General features: G+C 36.5%; 2 protein-coding genes across 3 annotated transcripts in view; one reads left to right on the top strand and one right to left on the bottom strand.

Annotated features, from left to right (window-relative positions):
* The first annotated feature begins 580 nt into the window (after positions 1–580).
* LOC108044035 (voltage-dependent calcium channel subunit alpha-2/delta-3) overlaps positions 581–18,387 on the top strand; it is a 48,370-nt gene continuing 30,563 nt past the window's right edge. For both annotated transcript variants that reach the window (XM_017122887.2, XM_017122888.2), the window contains exons 1-3: positions 581–1,202; positions 4,864–5,482; positions 11,891–11,972. In XM_017122887.2, coding sequence (XP_016978376.1) covers positions 5,370–5,482; positions 11,891–11,972 — 195 coding nt within the window. In that variant the 5' untranslated portion in view covers positions 581–1,202; positions 4,864–5,369. The remainder of the gene's footprint in view (positions 1,203–4,863; positions 5,483–11,890; positions 11,973–18,387) is intronic.
* LOC108044032 (phenoloxidase-activating factor 2) lies at positions 14,062–15,343 on the bottom strand. Its single transcript, XM_017122884.2, has 2 exons — positions 15,251–15,343; positions 14,062–14,886 (listed from the first exon to the last, which is right to left on the bottom strand). Exons 1-2 carry the CDS (start codon positions 15,341–15,343, stop codon positions 14,062–14,064), a joined length of 918 nt encoding a protein of 305 aa, XP_016978373.2.

Below are 18,387 nucleotides of genomic sequence, written 5' to 3' on the forward strand. Positions count from 1 at the left end.
AAAACCAAATTTAAAAAGTTTTTTAAATTTCTCTAATATATAAAAGTTACACATTTTTGTTCAAAGGAAATACAATCACTTTTAAGCTTTTAAAAAGAGATAAACTTCAGAAAGGAATATTATATAAAGCCTAGTACTAAGATCAGTTAAAATTCAAAAATGTTATTTGCGGGAAAGGGCCTTTAAAGAGTATTCTCAACTAGTACGGTCGTACTATTAATCAGCTGAGTTCGTTGACAAGCAGTTAAAATTCAAAAAACTTAAGTGCAGAACAGAGTTTTTAACGAATATTCTTATGCATATTGCAGAGTTTTCCGGTGTACAATGAAATTATGAAACAATACTACGTAAATTTAAAGTTTTCTTTTAGTAAAACACTGTGTTATTAAATTTTTTTAAAATTTTAACTGTTTTATAGTACGACCGTACCATAATATTAGCAGAGAGGGAGAGGTTAACAGGGGCCATCGATAAATCTGGCAACGCCGGCGGAATACACCCCCAACAATATCCAGCTGAGAGAAAACGTGTTCGAATGGGTAGGAATCGTGCCCCAAAAGCTAGAAATGATACCCCAAGAGCGAACTCAGTTCGTGGCGAGAATCTGGCGAGTGTGGATGCGTTCCGAGCAGATGAAACCGCGTCGAAACAAAAATTCAATTCTGCCCCAATGCAACCAGCAACACCACTAAGCAAGAAAGAAACACCGACTCAAAGTGCAATATTATTTGTCACAGAAAAGATAAAAGATACAAGTGTAGCAGTGACAAAACCGCTGTCCCTTTAAAGTTCAGTTCGAAAATCTCTGTACTCCGCAGGATATATCTTCAAAACCCAAACTTTGGAAAAAAAATCCAATACAGATATCTCTGTGTATATGTATAATGTATGTGCGTGTGCGTGTGAGTGTGCCTGTGGTGGTGGTGCTGCAATAATTGTGAGCGCCAAAAAGCCGAAGAGACGGAGCCGCGCAGCCAAATAAATCTCTCGTCTCTCCAAATCGCGCTTCTCGTTTTCGCGTCGCTTTCTCCAGCTCGAAAGTCGCGTAGTAAAAAGTGTCGGCAATTTCTGCGCCTCGCTGCACCACCCACCCACCAATCTCAACCACTTGGCCACTTTGTTTTTGGTCAAGTCCCTCGCCTCGCCTCGCACTCGGCACTCGAAATTCGAAATTGCGAATTTGGCGCGCACGGGAGCATCAAGTAAGTGAGAGCTAGGGTAAGAGAGAGAGAGAGCTCGTATCCTTAGAGAAAGAGAGTACCCCGTTGATTGCACAATAAAATGGGCAAAACAAAAAGACAAATAACTAACGAAAGCGTGGCCAAAAATAACCGAATTCCCATAAATTTACCAAAGTTTCAATTGATGGGAGAATAAATCAAAATTCGCGCATAGAGGTATGCATTTGTGTGTGTGTGTGAGGTCCTTGTGTTTTGCGCGCCCAAAGAAGTATGCTACGCCGTTTTACTATTTACTACTACGCACACTCCCCCAAAACACACGGACGACCACAATACACTCACACACGGGCACATGGCACATAATAACGGTTTATCGTGTACTACAGACACGCAGCTTACGCAGCTGCGTAAAATCTCAAGGCTTGACCAATACCCCGTAACCTCTGGCTGGCCTTCCAACTCCCAACTCGCCCTAATACCAGCACCCCCCTCCCCAGACCCAGCCGCTGCAGCTTTGTAAGCTGTTTACCCATATAAATATATACATATATATAGAGACATACATGCGTGGGTAACGGGCCATGAGAATATTATTCTTTTGGGCTTTACGTCTTGGCCTTCAAAGTCGATGAGATCTATCCCGCAGAAAATATGGTATCACATAAATACCGTTTGAAAGATAAGGTTTAATTAGATACAAAAAAAAATAATGAATGCTTTGAATTTGTAAAATGAATGCTCAAAGAATCTTTGGCTTAAAATAATAATTACTTCAGTGAGTTGATATGAAAATATCAGATTACCTTTTCATAAGTATATTTAACCACAAAAAGTTATGCTTTGTAAGCTTTATACCAAAGAAAAGCAAGTAGTCTACTTTTTACTGTGAATTCTTAAGTTTAAATCGCAAAAAATAAGGGAATATAATGTTCGCAGGCAAAAGTCCAAAAAAAATGTTGTTTAATCTTTTAAAACTGATTTACAATATTTTAAAAGCCAAAATAGGCCATAATTTTAACAAACTAAACACCCAAAAAAGAAGTGCCTTTCTACCTTGTGTTCTTAATGCAACAAAATAATTTTTATTTAACCTGCAATTGTGTATTACGATACCAAGTAATAAAATGAAGTCTATAATGTATTATCGCTTATTTATTGCAGATTTTGCTTTTATATAGAAATTCAAGTTCTTAAATTAATTTATTGTTAAATTTTTAATATAAATTGATTTAAATAATGTTGCCAAACGTTAATTTCAAAGCTCATATTACTCCGGTATTCGAAAACACATGGGCAACTGTGATGCAAAAGAGCCTTTCAACATATAACAATAAATATGTCATATGGCCTGCTTAAAAGCCAACAGCGAACAGATTTATAACTTATCAACATTTTCTACTGCCAGACACACAGACATGTCCGTCTTTGGTTGTAAAAAAGTTTTGTACGCCGCCTATTGAAATTTTCACAGGCACATTAATTCCATTACGAAAACTCCCAAGGCCATATTGCTTTTAAGCTACCGCTGCTGTGTGGGACAAACAAAACCAAAAGTCAGGCCAAACATAAAACGGCAAAGGCAAACAAAACAGAGAGGCAAAATGTGTGGGGGAAATCGGGAAGGGAAAGGACCAACGCGCAGGATGGGGAAATGGAAAAAAGAATGGCAGGAGCTAGCGATATATGCGATATAATAAATCTTTTGTATAACACGCAAAACTTTATGAACGTGCGCCAACTATAAACTTTCACTTTCCAACAATGGATTCGCCCGTTTGACGTTGCCTGACGCTAACGTTGCGTATACGCCATGTTGCACATGGTTTTATTTTTATTATCACTATTATTTTGTTTCATTTTTTCCGACCCGAGACCCTTCGGGAAAGGCTATTTTGATGGCGTAATCGTAAATGAGAAACTTTCAGTTGAATGCATTGAATAGGGTATTAAATATTAATGTTCGTATTTAGTAAATCCTATCCTTTCAATTAATAGTTCAAGTAAATGTAATGTTAACTCAAAGCCTAGTTCTCTGACTAAGAGGACTCTATAAATTCGTTATCACCTAAAAAATCTATAAAGCTAGAAAATCAGTTTATATGAATTTAATCTATGAGTTTTAAAACAGATTGTCGAACACTTAAAAAATCAAAGACAATTTCATTTACCACTAATAATAATTTTTCAATACAATTGCATTATGACATCTCACTCATAAAAAAATTTCGTTTGAGTTTATTATTTCTTGAAAATGTAAATATTAAAAAAAAAAAGGAAAATAATTGTGGAAATCCTCAAGGGTATCGGAATATTACCTACGATTTTTTAATTTTGCAACCACAATACCCTGCTGTCAAATTAGAAAAGTTGAATATGTCTGCAGGGTATATAAATTTCGGTTTGCGTAAGTGGGGATCCTTTCTTGTTAATTAACTTTTAAGATAGGAAATACAACTACATTTTTGATTGGCACAGCTAAGGACAGTAACGTGGCATATGAGGCAACATGGGTTAGTTTATGGTTAAAATTGCCTACTTTTAAGGGCTTGCAGCAAAGTCGTTGACTCGCTGCTGTTTCTGCATGTGGTTCTGCTTCGATGTCGCATCCCCAGCGTGGATGGCGCTCCACTTCTGTCAAACTTTTTGATGTTGAGGCAGCAGAGGAAACGGCGGGGGTGGAAATCAGAAAAGCGTGCGAAATCCGGTTATATACACACATATATTTAGATATGCGGAGGAGGCGTGCATATGTGAGTGCGTATTGGCCGCAATAAATTGTCTTTCTTTCTTGCGGATGTGGTTGTAGTTGCTGGGCTGGAGCCCAGGCAAAAGGCTTGCAGCGTATTTAATGAAAATTATTACGCGATATCCTTGGGGATGCAGGGCAGGCAGGATGTATGGCAATGTGCGCCTTGTTAGGGGGTGGCATGCCCATACAAAAAAGGACGTCTCTCTGTCGAAACCAGGAGTGTGGGTGAATGAGTGAAGCCGCCTTCCCACACTGCGCATGTGTACGCCAGAGTCGAGTTCGAGTTTCGAGCTCGAAAACATCCCGAAGTTGCTCCTGTCTGTGTGTGTGTGAGTTATGCCACTGCATCTGTGTGCGTGTGGGGGCGGGGTGGGTGGTAACGCATTTCTAGGTCAAATCCACTTGGAGCCAGGGAATCAGCCCGTTCAGCCCCATCCGCAATCAAAATCGTGAAAACATATATGGCTGAAATATTTCTGGTCTGTTTGAGAGCAAATGGAAAACTATTCCTAAACCTATTCTCTTTGCCTAATATACGAAAATAAATATCGCTAGACCACAAAACCAAATGTTCGCATATTTAAAAAAAGTTTTGCTCAAAATTATAAACTTTTATAACAATCATGGCCCAAAGCCTGATGGCCAATAAAAGTAATCGTCTCTTTTCTGTTTATTTTATTTAAAAACCAACCGTACATTTGGAAAGATAGTAAAACATACAGATACATCAGGGCTATCACTTTCTTTAAATTTGATATGTGCTAAAATCAAGCAGTTAATTCATTTTACAAAAAACCAATTTCATTATAAACAAAAATAAAAAGAATAATTAATAAGAAGAAATATAGAATATAATTTTAATATTTCAACATTTGCTCTGCCCTAACTCACTTGTATTTGTATACTTATTCAACTTTCTCTTCTTAATTTCAGGTTAGAAACACATATAAGCAAGCCACTCATCCAACTACCAGCTCAATTAACATTTGTCACCGAAACTAAAAAACCGTGCACAAAAGGTTTGCAACAATGTTGAATATACACGGAAAAAGCAATAAAGACTTTTGGCAACAAAAATTATTCTGCTTAGAAGCGTTCACTACAAGTATATGAAAAACAAACATAAACTAAAACGAAAACTAACTAACCAATGCAATTAAAACAAAAGTTATAAACTATTGTGATGATGCAGAGAACATTTTTCGTGAAGTGTCAATAGGTGAAGAAAATAATTAAAACGGAAATTCTATTTATTTTGTAAACTGTTCTGTGGTGTTTATTCCATGTGCACAACACGAGAACAATAAAAAATCGACATTTTGGAAACCGAAAACCAATCGATAGTGTGGGGGCAAGCCGCAAACAAGGGATTTAATCGTGAGCTATCCAAAACAAATTGATCCACATAAATACGCACACGGACAGCGAAACAAGCAAAAATGGAGAGCAAACACTGGAGCTGCTTTGTGGCCATTGTGCTGGGCGTGCTAATATTCAAAATGCACATATTTGTTGCATTCGCCGATCAGGATGAGGATATACCACACAACGAGTAAGTTTTATTCATCATCCAGCATCTGACATCCGACAGCCAACACCCAACAGCTTCAATTATGCATTTGTCAAATAATTTGGCAATTTCCTCGGACAGGAAATTAATTGTAAATTTGTTTATTCTCCCCGAAACGTTTCAACAGTGTTTTCCCCCTGCTCATTGTTCTACATATAATTTACCCGATATCTCGTCAACAATTCAACAAACAAACTGCTGAAACATTTATGCAAATTTGAACTGTTTTTGCTTTTGGATGGACGAAATTCGTTAGTGTTTAGTTTTCCGCTGAATAATTTAGCTAAACAAATTTTAGTTTGAACTGTAAAAGTTAGGTGTTTATAACTATTGGGCTGAATTACAAATTTCAATTAAAATAAGTCAATAATTGGCCAGATAAATATGTTAAATGCCATTTCTATTTCTACTTGTAAGCCCTTGTGAGTAGACATATATATTGCAGCATTAAAATATTTTAAAGGTCCTTTTGTCAATGCCCTATAAAATGTAAGTTTAGTAATTATTTTGTATATAAATGTTTTTATGCATCATCAGGATTTTATGTATACCAAAATCTCTTGTGCAAAACTTTGCCCATTCGTTTGCCTTTATAGACCGATTTATTTATGATTATTACTTTGTTTACCACACTCAGATTGGAATAAAATCAGCTCACTCCCTCTTATTTCTCTTTATAGTTATAGTTATAGCTATCGTTTTCGTACAAGAAGCATATTGAAGCGAATGTCACCAAAAGGGGGATTTCATTAAAAATGTGCATAAATGAAAAATAATGAGCGATAAAATGTCATCAACAAAAGATATCTTTTCATCATTATGTATACACCAAGATGTTTATGAATTGTATATATGAGAATTCGAATTCTATTAGTCGGAGGTTAGGGAACTTTCTGATGTGGCGACGCGATACTTTTGTGCCTGACGGTAGGGTGTGTGCGTATCTAATGGATACATAATAGGATTTTGCAATTAGCCTCACACGACGACTGGTGGGTTGGTTGGTTCGGTGGCACGGTGTTGCAGAGAAAGGCAACACACGTAACCGCAACGTTCACTTGGCTAATTAACCCAAAAACCAACTGCCATTTGCAGGCAAGGACAACTGGCGGCTGGTGGGAGTTTTGTGGGTCGACCAGGAACCGGAACAGACACACTAAGTGATTTTTTTTTGGTGCTGCTTTTCTATCTAATGTCACTTTTATTTATTGAAATTAGTTTTGGCATGTGGCTTTTGTGTTGAAATTCAATTAGTTATTTGTTGAAGCGTTTGCTTTCTGGTCATTTCATTGCTTAGTGCTTAACTGAAAGTTTTCTCTTTAAGCAAAACTTAAGGAAAGCCGTTTCAATAAATACATGTATGTTGGTGGATATCAATTAATTAGAAATTGCCATTAAAATGTTTCCAGCTTTTGTATGAATACATACACCAAGGAGAAAAACTTTGTTGTTTATTTTCAGCAAGGCCTTGGTTTAATTATTAAACAAAAAGTGTATATAAGATCGACTAACATGCAATTATGAGGACCATTAGGTGTCAATTTTCCCGTTTTCATAACTAAACTCTCTTAACTCTTTGACTTCTCTTTTATTCTCGTCCGTCTTCGGCTGCTGACATGTTGTGGCACATGCGTAAAATAAATTTCATTAATTTGAAAAACAAACTTTTGCTTTCGCTGTTGGCCGGGTTTCTTTCGACTCGTCTCTTCTCTGGCGACCATGTTGCCATTTGCTTTATGTCACTGCAGAAATTCAATTAAATTTATTTCAACTTTTGCTGGCAGGCGGCAAAAACAACCAGACCGTTCGGTCGAGTTGCTGCCTTGAGGGTCCAGCTTTGACGATTATGTTTTGGCAAGGCCCGATGATGACGATGATGAAGTTGGTCCGGCTTCTGGATTCTGGTCCTGTTAGTGGCAATGGTCCTGGTCTTTAGTGTCGGTGCCATTGCTTTTGCTTTGACCCAAATCCCGCTCCACAATAGAGGCGAGGCGAAGTCGAAAGCGTTATTTTCCCTCGCCTGGCCCGCTTTTCCTTTGGCCTGGCCTTCAACGGGTTTTCCTTAGGCCGTCCGCATTTCCATCGCGCCCCCCTTTTGCCGCCCATTCATTTGCCTCATTTTCAGTTGCAGTTGTAGCCATCGCCATTTTAATGCATGCCTCGTTTGCTTAAGCATCCTTTTCCTCATCCTTCGCCATCCGAAAGGCAGTTGCATTGACAGCATCTTATGGGTCACGTGCCGTGGCCAGAAACTTTAAACGGAGGAAAAGGGGACCGCCTGTGTCAACAGGATTGTTACATGATTCCTTTTCTGGCACGGCCAGCAGATGAGCGATCGATTCAGGACCTCACTCAACTCGGCTGGAAATTAATCGAACTGAAGAACTTTCTTTATGTGCAAGTTTTTACTGTCCATTTAAGTCGTTTTTTACTTAAGCGATTTCGAAATTTACCATTTGCAACTTGTTTAAATAGTTCTTCTGATAACCAATTGATTTTAAGCTAGATAACAAAATGTGTGTTTGTTAAAATAATAAAAATAAGAAAGAAATCAAAAAATAAGCTTCAAACCTTTCTTTAAAAAAATTCTTATATTACTTAAATGGTTTTCTATTATACTATAATAATATGTAATAACTATACTTCTATCGTCTCGAAAATAATCTAATCAATTTTTTTATTAAACGCAAGGTAATGTTACCCTAGCTGCCTGAAATTACCATCCTTTCATGATTTTAATCGTAATGTTTAATTCGTTTAATCTGCAACTGGCACACTTGCTGCTTAAAACCAATTTGCATTCGAAAAACTGCGCTGTTTTTCAGCTTGGGCGTGGCAGATCTAATTACCACGGGGGCAGCTTAAGTGAATAAATAAAGCAAAATAAATAAAAAGGGAGCAAACAGAGCACTAACTACTTATGACAAATGACAGTGAAAGTGCATTAAGCAGAAGTTGATCCAGAGACACAAACAGAAGCGACAGCAGTGTTTTACGTCTAGCGCATTATTTTGGTTTTTATTTTCCACCTTCCGCCAGTCGTAATTCCTCCTTAGTTTTTTTTAAAGTGGGTTTTGAATTAGTATGGAACACAACAAATTAATTAGCAGAAGTTAGCTTGCAAAACATGTTAGGTACTTAGATCGCGAACGACAGTTGGCTTCCGGATTTAATTAAACTAACAGTCTTTGATGACATTATAAATTTAGAGTTTTTCCAAAATATATAAAATAGTTTCTATAACTCAAAGAAATTAAAAACCACATAAAGCGAAAACATCAACAGATCTTTACAAAATATATCTTAACAAAAACAATGTGTGTCGGATTATAATTTTTCGATGTTTTAAAATTAAAGGAAATTAGGGATCCAATGAAGGACGGCTCACCAAAACATAGAAACGTTTACCCTTTTAGCAAAAATAAAATATATTTGCCTTGAAAAAATCTACTTTATCTATAAAATTTTACTTCAGGTTCGATTTATATTTTTGTTATTACTTTAAGCTCCGTCGGCCTATGATTCTCTTTAAATTAATATGAAATCGATTTTCATTTTAGAACCGATTTTAAATTTAATTTTACTGGAAAGTATTTGCTTGAACATTTTAATACCTTTGCACACGTTGAAGGCTCATTGAAGTGCGCTTTTGTGATTGCGCATTCAAGTCTGCTGGCAGCGTCAGAAGAGGACTCATTTCAATTTCAATGATGCAAAATGGCAAAAACCCATTGACCTACTCTATGGAACTGCTACTACTACTACTACTACCCAACAGCCTATTTCCACCTGCCTCGGCATAAACTTGCCGCCCGAGAAAAGTGAAAAACTGCAAAGACAAACGTGAAACAACCGAGGAGAACAAATGTGAAAAAATGCAATGGAACGAAACTGGTTCGATGGCTTTGGGTGTATGGTACTTGAGCATGACATACGTGGTTGGTTCGTGCTCAAAAAGCTGAGACAGAATAGAAAGTCACTACGAATACACCTGAGCACTACCCCCACAGATACATAGTTTTAGCCATTGTCAAGTTTCTGGTCGAGCAGCAAAAAAAGTATCTATGTGTAAAACAAAATCTGACTTTTTATTTTGCTGGCCACAGGCAGCAGGAAGAGTCCAAAGAATCGGAAAAAAAACCTCTTCCACTTCAGCCCAAGAAAATGACGTTGATGGCCTTTCATTGCTGTTGGCTGCTTTGGACCCGATTCTCAATGTTTTTCTTGTTTCTTTGGAAATGTGTTCGAGTTTATGCATTGTTCTCCTACTCTCTGTATATATGTGTATTTTCCACATGAACTGAGTGGCGTTTCTTGAATATTTTTTGATAGCACCCAACTGAAATAGAATGTCGTACTGAGCTTAAAAGCCAAATTTCGTTATGCATTCCTACTCATATCTATGCTGGAAAACTACATATTTGAAATGTATTTTAGGAATATAGGACTGAGTATTTATGCACAGACATTCCAAAAAGATTTCTTGTTATATATATCCGTTAAGATAAACCTATAGTTGTTATTTCATTGTTCAATAATTCTTGAATTAATATCCTTGAATAGTTTTGAGAACTTTTAAGTGATTTCTTTTAGTGGAAATACCCATTTTTATTGCTATAAACTTAACTCAAATCTGTAAACTCCTTGCCACTTAACTAGTAATCCCACTCGCTTATAGTTCACCCTTACATGGTGTGACTCCCATTTAATTATCATCACTTGACCCAACCATAATTTCGCAAGCTCTTTGTTGTTGCCAGCCATCAGCATTATCCAATTTCAATCACTTTGTTGGCCACTTTATTTCGCTTCATTGTTTACGCTTTCATTGCTGCGGGCCACGCAGATGCGGGGAGTGCTCGAGTTTTCGTTTATAATACAATTTTCATATAATTTAAATTCATTTTTGGCATCGCCCGAGCCATAAAACTTTGTCTGTAGCCGCTTGACTGCAGTTGCACTTCCTTCCCATCGCAATCTGCTGTCTTTTTCCTCCGCCATTTCCACCTCCCCGTTCGTTGGCCATAGCATATAAACATGCGCTTATTTTGTATCTAGATGGGCGAGCTACGTCCTCGTCGTCTTTGCTTCGGTCGGTGGCTCGCCGACGGCTCAACATAATCAACATTGCGTATACGCAACGTTGCTGCGGTTACTGCTGCCCGAGCAGAAGTTTCCTTGGAGTTTCACATCCCTCTCTGCGCCACCGTATTGATATTGCAGATAATGCCATAAAATTGTGCAAATATTTTTGGGGGCATTATTCTGCAAGGGGTTTACTCTGGCTCAACTTGACTTTGTTTTTTGGTTGTTTTTTCTCGTTCATACTTTTTATAATATTATATTTTTTTTTGTCTATATCAACGCTTAGACGTTGGTTCTTGATGCTTTATTTTCAATTTGCTGTTGCTCCAGTCACATTCCCCTTCCCTGGGACTTGTTTTATGAGCACTCGTTGTGCTGCCTTTGTTTTGCTTTTGACTTTCGCGTTTAGATTATAAATGTTTGGCAAATGTTTTCACAATAGTTTGGCTGTTGGTCCTGCTGTTATCCCTCGACCCTTGAGAGTTCTCCCTTCCCATCCGTTGGTCCTCTGTAATGAGTTTTGCTGCTGTCTTGGGTGTTTCTCAAGTGAGTTGGACTTTAGTCCGGTCCTGCAAAATACATAGTTTTTTTGTTTCGCAGAAAACTTATTAGCTAATATTGAACAAATATTTTCCCAGAGTACATTTTCCTTAATGATAATAATGGTTATGAGTTCTTGCCATCCAGTCATTTATTGCTTAATGAGAGATTTTTATGCGTATGCGTAATGAGCTGGAAATAATTAATGCAAAAATTGAAATCGATTTTAATTGATTTTTAATCAGCCACGTGTCGATGAATTGCAATATTATTGGCCTTAAAAATATTTAACGAGTTCAGAGCAACGATAATTGTTTATATTAAAGTCTTTAATAAATGTAGATTAAGTAAGATTGGTCGCTTGAAATCAACCTGTTAAAAGTTGTAAACATTTTGAATGATACCCTCAAAGTCACGTTTTAAGCTTTAAAACAAAACTGGTGCCAATTAAAATGTTGATATATGATACTGAGAGTTGATTGGTAAAGTCCCAATTAAATGTCATACAATTATGTGATAGCCTTTAAAATTCAAGTAAACCTTGTGGCAATTAAATCATGACACATAATACTTCGGGCTTGACGAGTTTGGAAATTTTTTTAATGTTGAAGGAATGCAATAAAAGATTATCAGACCAATAATATTCTTAATTCATTTCACAATAATTCTTGTGTAAAAGTTTAGCAAATCAATTGTTTTCATTCACAAATTGTTAGATCCAATTATTAAAATAAAAACTGAACCATATCTTACTTTATTTTTCAGGGTTCGCAATTGGGCCTTGAAGTTCGGCGTTGACTTGTGGGAGTTTGGACGGCAATTTACCAAAATGAACGAGATCAAAAATGTAAGTAATTACGGCGGCTATTCTGGCTAGACGACAAACAAACAAATATGCTCTTCGATGGGAGTGATAATATAGACATATGTATCTGATAATCCTGACATGTGGGTACGACCAATCGCATTGGGTAATGGCTTCGATTGTCTGGCTCGGTTTAGTTAAAACAAATACACTTAAGCTCTTTGGGCACTTAGTTGAACTTATCGATAAGAAAGAATATATCGGTAAAAGCTTTGAATGGCGCAGCTTAGTGGAAGCTTAACTAGCAAATGCGTCAATTTTTCGTGTTTTCCCTTCTGACGTTCTTATTTGGTTCCTCTGTTGTTTGTTGTTTGCCCCTAATGCAATTTAAACACAAATAAGGCTAATTGGGGGGGCAAACGTGGGTTAAGCGGGCTGATATAAGTATGTGCCCGGGTGCTATCTATGTTAATAAGCACGGCTGTGTTTGGATTTGGTTGACTGCGTGGCCTGCGGTGAAAGATGGTGGGTTCTAAGGCGGCCACGTGTGGGTTCCGCCCCCTCTTTTTAGCCAGTCGCGTATTTTCGCGTTTAATCAGACGTGCATGAGTTAGTAGGTTGCTTTTATTGGGCGAGTGTGTACGTTGTGATTATGTGCCAGAGAATTACGTTTATGCGGATTTACATACAGAACGAACATACACTGTATTTTTCTGGTGAAGAAAAATGATAATATGTTTTGCGATTACATTTAAAACGCATTTTTTTTGATTCAGCATTTACTTAAGCTTTCCAACAACTTAAAATACAACTCTAAATGCCATGTAATCATTATTTTAAATAAAAAACTAATTTGGGTGCACTCTTATGCTATTGAATTTAAGTAAAAGTAATTTTTCATAGATTTTATTTTTAGAGCCCAGAAAATGTTTTAGATTCCCAAAATAATTTTTTTTAGAATAATTAAAAATCTATTTAAGCGTTAGTTTTTAACATATAAAAGAACAGAAATGTTGGCCAAAAGCTGGCTTAAAATCAATATTATCTTAAATAATAATAAGCAGCTTTTAAGTCAATACTAATAATGTAGATAAATAACAACGTTAATTACTTAATTTTTTTTAATGCGTAAAATTAATGTAGTACTTGATCTTGCTAAATAATGGTATATATATCAGGCAATTTATACAGGGAAACAGGAATGAAGAAGGGGCATGGATTCAGTTGGTACAGCCGAGAAAAGCGAGTTGCGGAGGAGGCGACAGGATTCGGGGCCAGAAAGGCAGCTAAAATGCAAATAAATTTGCTGGCTGTGACTGTCATTGAGTCTGTAATTGTCAAGTGCCTTGTTGCTGTTGCTTTGCTCCTGCCCGTGTGTATATGTGTATGTGTGTGTGTGTTTCGTTGTTGTTGTCGTGTTGGGTGGTGGTGGATGTGTGTGTATGGGTGTTGCTGTCGCTGACAACGTTTGTTTGTGTTAATTTAAAGCGCACGTCTCTTACAACGGCAAAAAATGAAAACCTACGCCCAGATTGAATTAAATATCAAGTATACGCCGCGTTGTGCGTTTGGCGGAAATGGTCTGTGTCGTTGTATATATATGTATTCGTATATGCTCTATAAACATTATATCATACCATTTTGTGCGTGTGAAAGTTGATCTGTCCTTCCGTGGGCGTTGTTTGTTTTTGGTGTTGTTAGTGGTTATGTGAGTGCCGCCCTTGTTAACGCCTTTCTCTTTGGCATCAACCTTCGATGGTTTGGCCAATAAATTGTGTGTATTATAAAATTATTGACATGCTACCAACAAAAAGAGCGTTTGCAGTGGTTTGGTACATATAAACTATGGGATTTAAAAAAATAGGGGGATAAAAAGGTGTCAGTTTATTAGACTGCGCTTATTTACTAAAAAAATACTTGGCTTACAGCTGTATTGCATATATATTTAAAGATTTTTTCAATTAAAGTAACGTCAATAAAAATAATGGTATGTATAATAAATGTTTCTCAGTGGAATCAAGTAAAAACAAAAAACAAAAAATTGATAAAGAATCTAGCCGTAACTCTTTCACAATTAAATCACATTTTAAGTTCAGAAAATAAAAAAAATAGAGAATTATTTATTTTAAAATTAATTTTCATCGGGTAAATAGTTATTTTCTTCAATCTTCTGGTCAATCCAGTGCTTAAATTCGGCCACGTCTGTATAGGTGCCGGGAACGTCCTTTTGTTTACATCCAACGCCCCAGTTGACAATGCCAATCTGCTCGAACCGTTCGGGATCCTCGTCCATTGGGCAGAAAAGTGCGCCACCGCCATCGCCGGTGCAGGCATCCTTGCCCTCCTCGCCGCCGGCACAAATCAACCCGAAACCCAGTTGGAAGTCTGTGCCCAGCCTGGTTTTTCGCAGCTGATTCTGGCAAATGTCCCTTGGCACGATAGGCAACTCTATTTTCTTCAGCACAGTAGCGAAATTCTCATCTCTAAATCCATTTTTACCCCAGCCAGCCACCATACAACGTTTAGAATTCAACGACCTCTTCTCGGCGGGCAGACATATGGTATTAATCCGATAAGTTAGTGAGTATGTGGTGTCCAGGAACAGAAGAGCCAAGTTATTAAGTCCATGTTTATAATCAAATGACTCGTGCCTCACAATTTTCAACACATTTGCCTCTTCATATGGGTAGTCTTTAAAGGAATTTCCATATTCCCATTCTCCTGCGCTGACTTTAAAATCCTCTGTTGTTATATTAACTAGCCGATGAGCTGCAGTAAGGACGACATCTGGTGCAATGAGCGAGCCAACACCAATAAAGCTCAGATTATAGATCAGGGCGATTGTCCAAGGAAATTCTCCAGGTCTTGCTTGATTGCCAGTTATATTTAGATTTAAATGAAAAGCCTTTGGACTAGCTTGACCGCACTTTGGCTCTTCTGATATATATTCAGTTTCCTAAAATTGATAAATATAATTGAGTGATTGCAACAAAAATATAATAAAAAATTTATGATTTTATTTTGGTAAAAAAAAAAGTTATATAGATTTATTAATTTCCTCAAAAAGTCGGACTTTAGGATGCTACACTATTTTCTATTTTTTGTGGTATTTATAAATAGTGTTGCATATTTTATGGGTTTTATGTAAGCATTGAACTTACCAGATAAAAAAATTAGATACAGAGAAATTTATAATACTTCGACGCATCGGCTTAATGCCGAGAATAAAGTAGACTAGTTTAAAATAACTATACATCCACACCAAATGAGACATAAAAAAGTACATTTTTTAGGGTAATATTTATATCATTGACACTTACCTCCTCATTTTTTTGATCGTCTGGAACGTTTTCAGCGGCGCTGAAAATAATAAAGCCGGAAAGTAAAATCAGCAATGTCCAGACCTTAGACATGTTTCTTCACCGAGTTTTTTAATCAAATTGAACATGTATTCTAGACATATTTTATTAAACAAAACGTTATCAGTCCATGTTTATTAATATTATGTTTTATTATACCTGTTACTCGAAAAGTATAAGGGTATATTGTATTTGTTGAAAAGTTGAACAGGATCAATAGCCGAGTCGATCTGTCTGTCTAAAAGACAGAGATTTGGGACTTAACATGATGATTTTAGGTATGCCAAGGCAGCACAACCTAAACATCGGTTGTTTGGCGACATGAGAATATTTATTAAGAAATTGCTTAGACGAGTAACGGGTACTTTATTGTCGAGACACTCGACAATAGCGTTTCACATCGTTTACTTTTTGTTTTAGAAACAAAATTTAAAATTTAAGTAGCAATTTAATTTTTATTGTATATAATTATGGAATGCAAATAATTAAAAAAAATAATAATATTGCACACAAATTTTTTAATAATAATATTATTTTCATAATTTTTTGAAAATATTTATACTTTAAAAAAAAACATCGTTCGAATATTTTCAATAACTAAATGTTTAATTTGGTAAAATCAATTAACTATATGTGTTTAAGTCACATTTAAATGTTTACATTTAAATGAAAAAAATGAACAACATAACTTGAAGTCCCCTACGTCATTTTCTTTTTGTTATATTGCTGACACATTTTTTTTGTTCTTGTTGTCCTTCAAAAAATGTTTTGCAATATAATAAAAGGGGGAAAAACAGAAAATTAAAAAGGAAAGCGGACAATATTGTGGGTGTGGTTCGCCCGCCAGCTTTGCCTGGCTCGCATATATTTCTCCTGTTGTTTTGCTGTTGCCGCTTTTTTTTCTATTTTGGGTAGCTGCTTTTTCCGTTTGGCATTTTAAAGTAGCATAATAAAATGTAAAACAAATGCAGCGCACACGTTCAGTTATGCGAAAGGCGTCGCAGGACAACAGGAACGCCGAGGACAACAACAACCCGAAGACAAAATGGCTGCTACGAATGAGGAGCAGAAAGAGAGAAGGATAAGGATGGGGTCCTGTGAGAGAGAGTGTGTGTGCGGAATGCCTGTGCGTGGCGCATATTCATTTATTTTATTTTCCGTATGCTTCTTGAAAGCGTTTAACGCTGACTAGCTAAAAAAGTATCTACCTAAGCCATGAAATATGTTCTTCGGACAGATACAACCAACAGCTCGTGTACGGTGTCTCTAGGGACACGACGAAAATTAAATACACTTTCTAATATGTGATCAATAATATGTTAGATACAATAATATGATCACCATAACTTACAAAATAGTACATTTTAAAAATTATTAAGTAAAAAAGCCTTCAAATCTTAGTAGTAAATAAGGTCTATTAGGCAATCAAATAGATCTTATTCACTACTTTGAAACCAGAACAAGCTCAATTCCGGGAATAATTATATGATTATTTAAATAAACAAATCAAGTAACCTTCTATTATCAAAAAAAATAATAATTATATTTATAGAATTCCCCACAATTTACTTAGCCTTATCTGCGATTTTTTCCAGAGAATTTTACTATATAGAATCTATACAATAGGTATGAGTCCAGAGTATATATGTTTATTCTTTATTAGCAACACCAAGTCACACAGTGTGTTGTCTTTTTAAGGTGTAAAGGTTATCGGCATTCTACGAACGCCTCAAGAATTATTTCTTGTATCTGTCTAGGGAATGATTGCTAGCTTTTAAAATCCGAAGACTAAATCCAATTGCGAAAATGGGAATAATAAAAAATAAGCAATTACCTTTTTAATTACTCAGCAATAGAGTTCAAAGATTAATCACTGTGGTTGTAATATAAACCATTTTTTGAGCTAATATGTATGTATAATTGATCGTTACGGAACTATTTAATCTCCACTGAAAGTGGAAGTAGAGCTGGTTACCCTATAATACAAGCTGAAACAAAGACGGAAAGGCTTTATCGACAACACGGCAGCACAAATGGCCAAAACGACAGGAGCTCTCTCACTTGGCGTATGTGCCGCCATTATGTCAAATGATGATTTGCAGCTAACGATGCTGATGATCATTTTGTTTAACATCTGGGCTCTCACTTGCACTGAAATATGGGTCAAATTCAAGTGAAAATTACCTTCTCGCTCTATTTTCGTTGTGCTGGCAAATAAATTTAAGCGTGCTCTCATTTTGCACGTAATACAAAACTTTTTAACAGCGAAAAAATATAAGAAAACAAAACTGGCGCGTGCCGTCGTTTTTCTTCAGCGTCCAAGCTTTGCTCTTCTTGAGCGTTTCCCATTTTCCCTCCCTTATGTCATTTTCCTAGTCGACTCCCACTGTAAGTGGCATGCAAATTATTGTTTTCTGCCTTTGCCAGCTTATTCTGTACTTTTACTTGCATTGAAGGTACTTTTACCTTCTGTAAGTTGAGGTAATGTTCAGGGGCAAATAGCAAAAGACTAAATATTTTTTTGATTTAATATATTTAAAGGTTAATAAAGGTACATTAAATTTTAATTTTGTAATCATCAGCATCACATGAAATCCGGCTTGTATCAAAATAAACACATCATGGTTTTTACAACTTAAGATATATTAAGAGGCTTTAAGAACGTTCTACATTTGAATGTTAATTTTTAAAAATTAACATTTATTAAATTTTCGTCTTGAAGAAAGTAAGGAATATTTTACATAGTCATCAATTGAATTTAAAGAAAAAAATTAAATGCCTTATGTTCGGTGTCTAAGCAATTATAATTTTTCCAGTGGAGGGGCCGCCTCCCAAAATGCAGATTGCTGGTCATTTGTTTTGTGCAAGTGGTTGCCGACTCCAGCGGTTTAAAACAGGACATCACCATGCAACTCCCATGCGCCGATTCTGCACCATTTCCCGGGCTCGGTGACAAATACAAAGGCCTTGTTAAGGGCCTTGTGGCTAAAACGTGGGGGCGTGGGCCAGAGAGATCGAGTTGGTTTTGTGTGTTTGGCTAACTAAGTGTGTGGCGAGCAGTGTTGCGGACTGCGAAGAGACTAATCGTAAATCAAGGC

The sequence above is a fragment of the Drosophila rhopaloa genome, unplaced genomic scaffold (genome assembly GCF_018152115.1).
Source record: "Drosophila rhopaloa isolate 14029-0021.01 unplaced genomic scaffold, ASM1815211v1 contig_2, whole genome shotgun sequence".
NCBI classification, from domain to species: domain Eukaryota; kingdom Metazoa; phylum Arthropoda; class Insecta; order Diptera; family Drosophilidae; genus Drosophila; species Drosophila rhopaloa.

Excerpts from the sequence above, each read along its gene's own strand:
- LOC108044032 (XM_017122884.2), bottom strand. The coding sequence starts at position 15,343 with ATGTCTAAGGTCTGGACATTGCTGATTTTACTTTCCGGCTTTATTATT. Across the intron at positions 14,887-15,250 it reads ACGATCAAAAAAATGAGGAG|GAAACTGAATATATATCAGA; the intron begins GTAAGTGTCAAT and ends TATCAATTTTAG.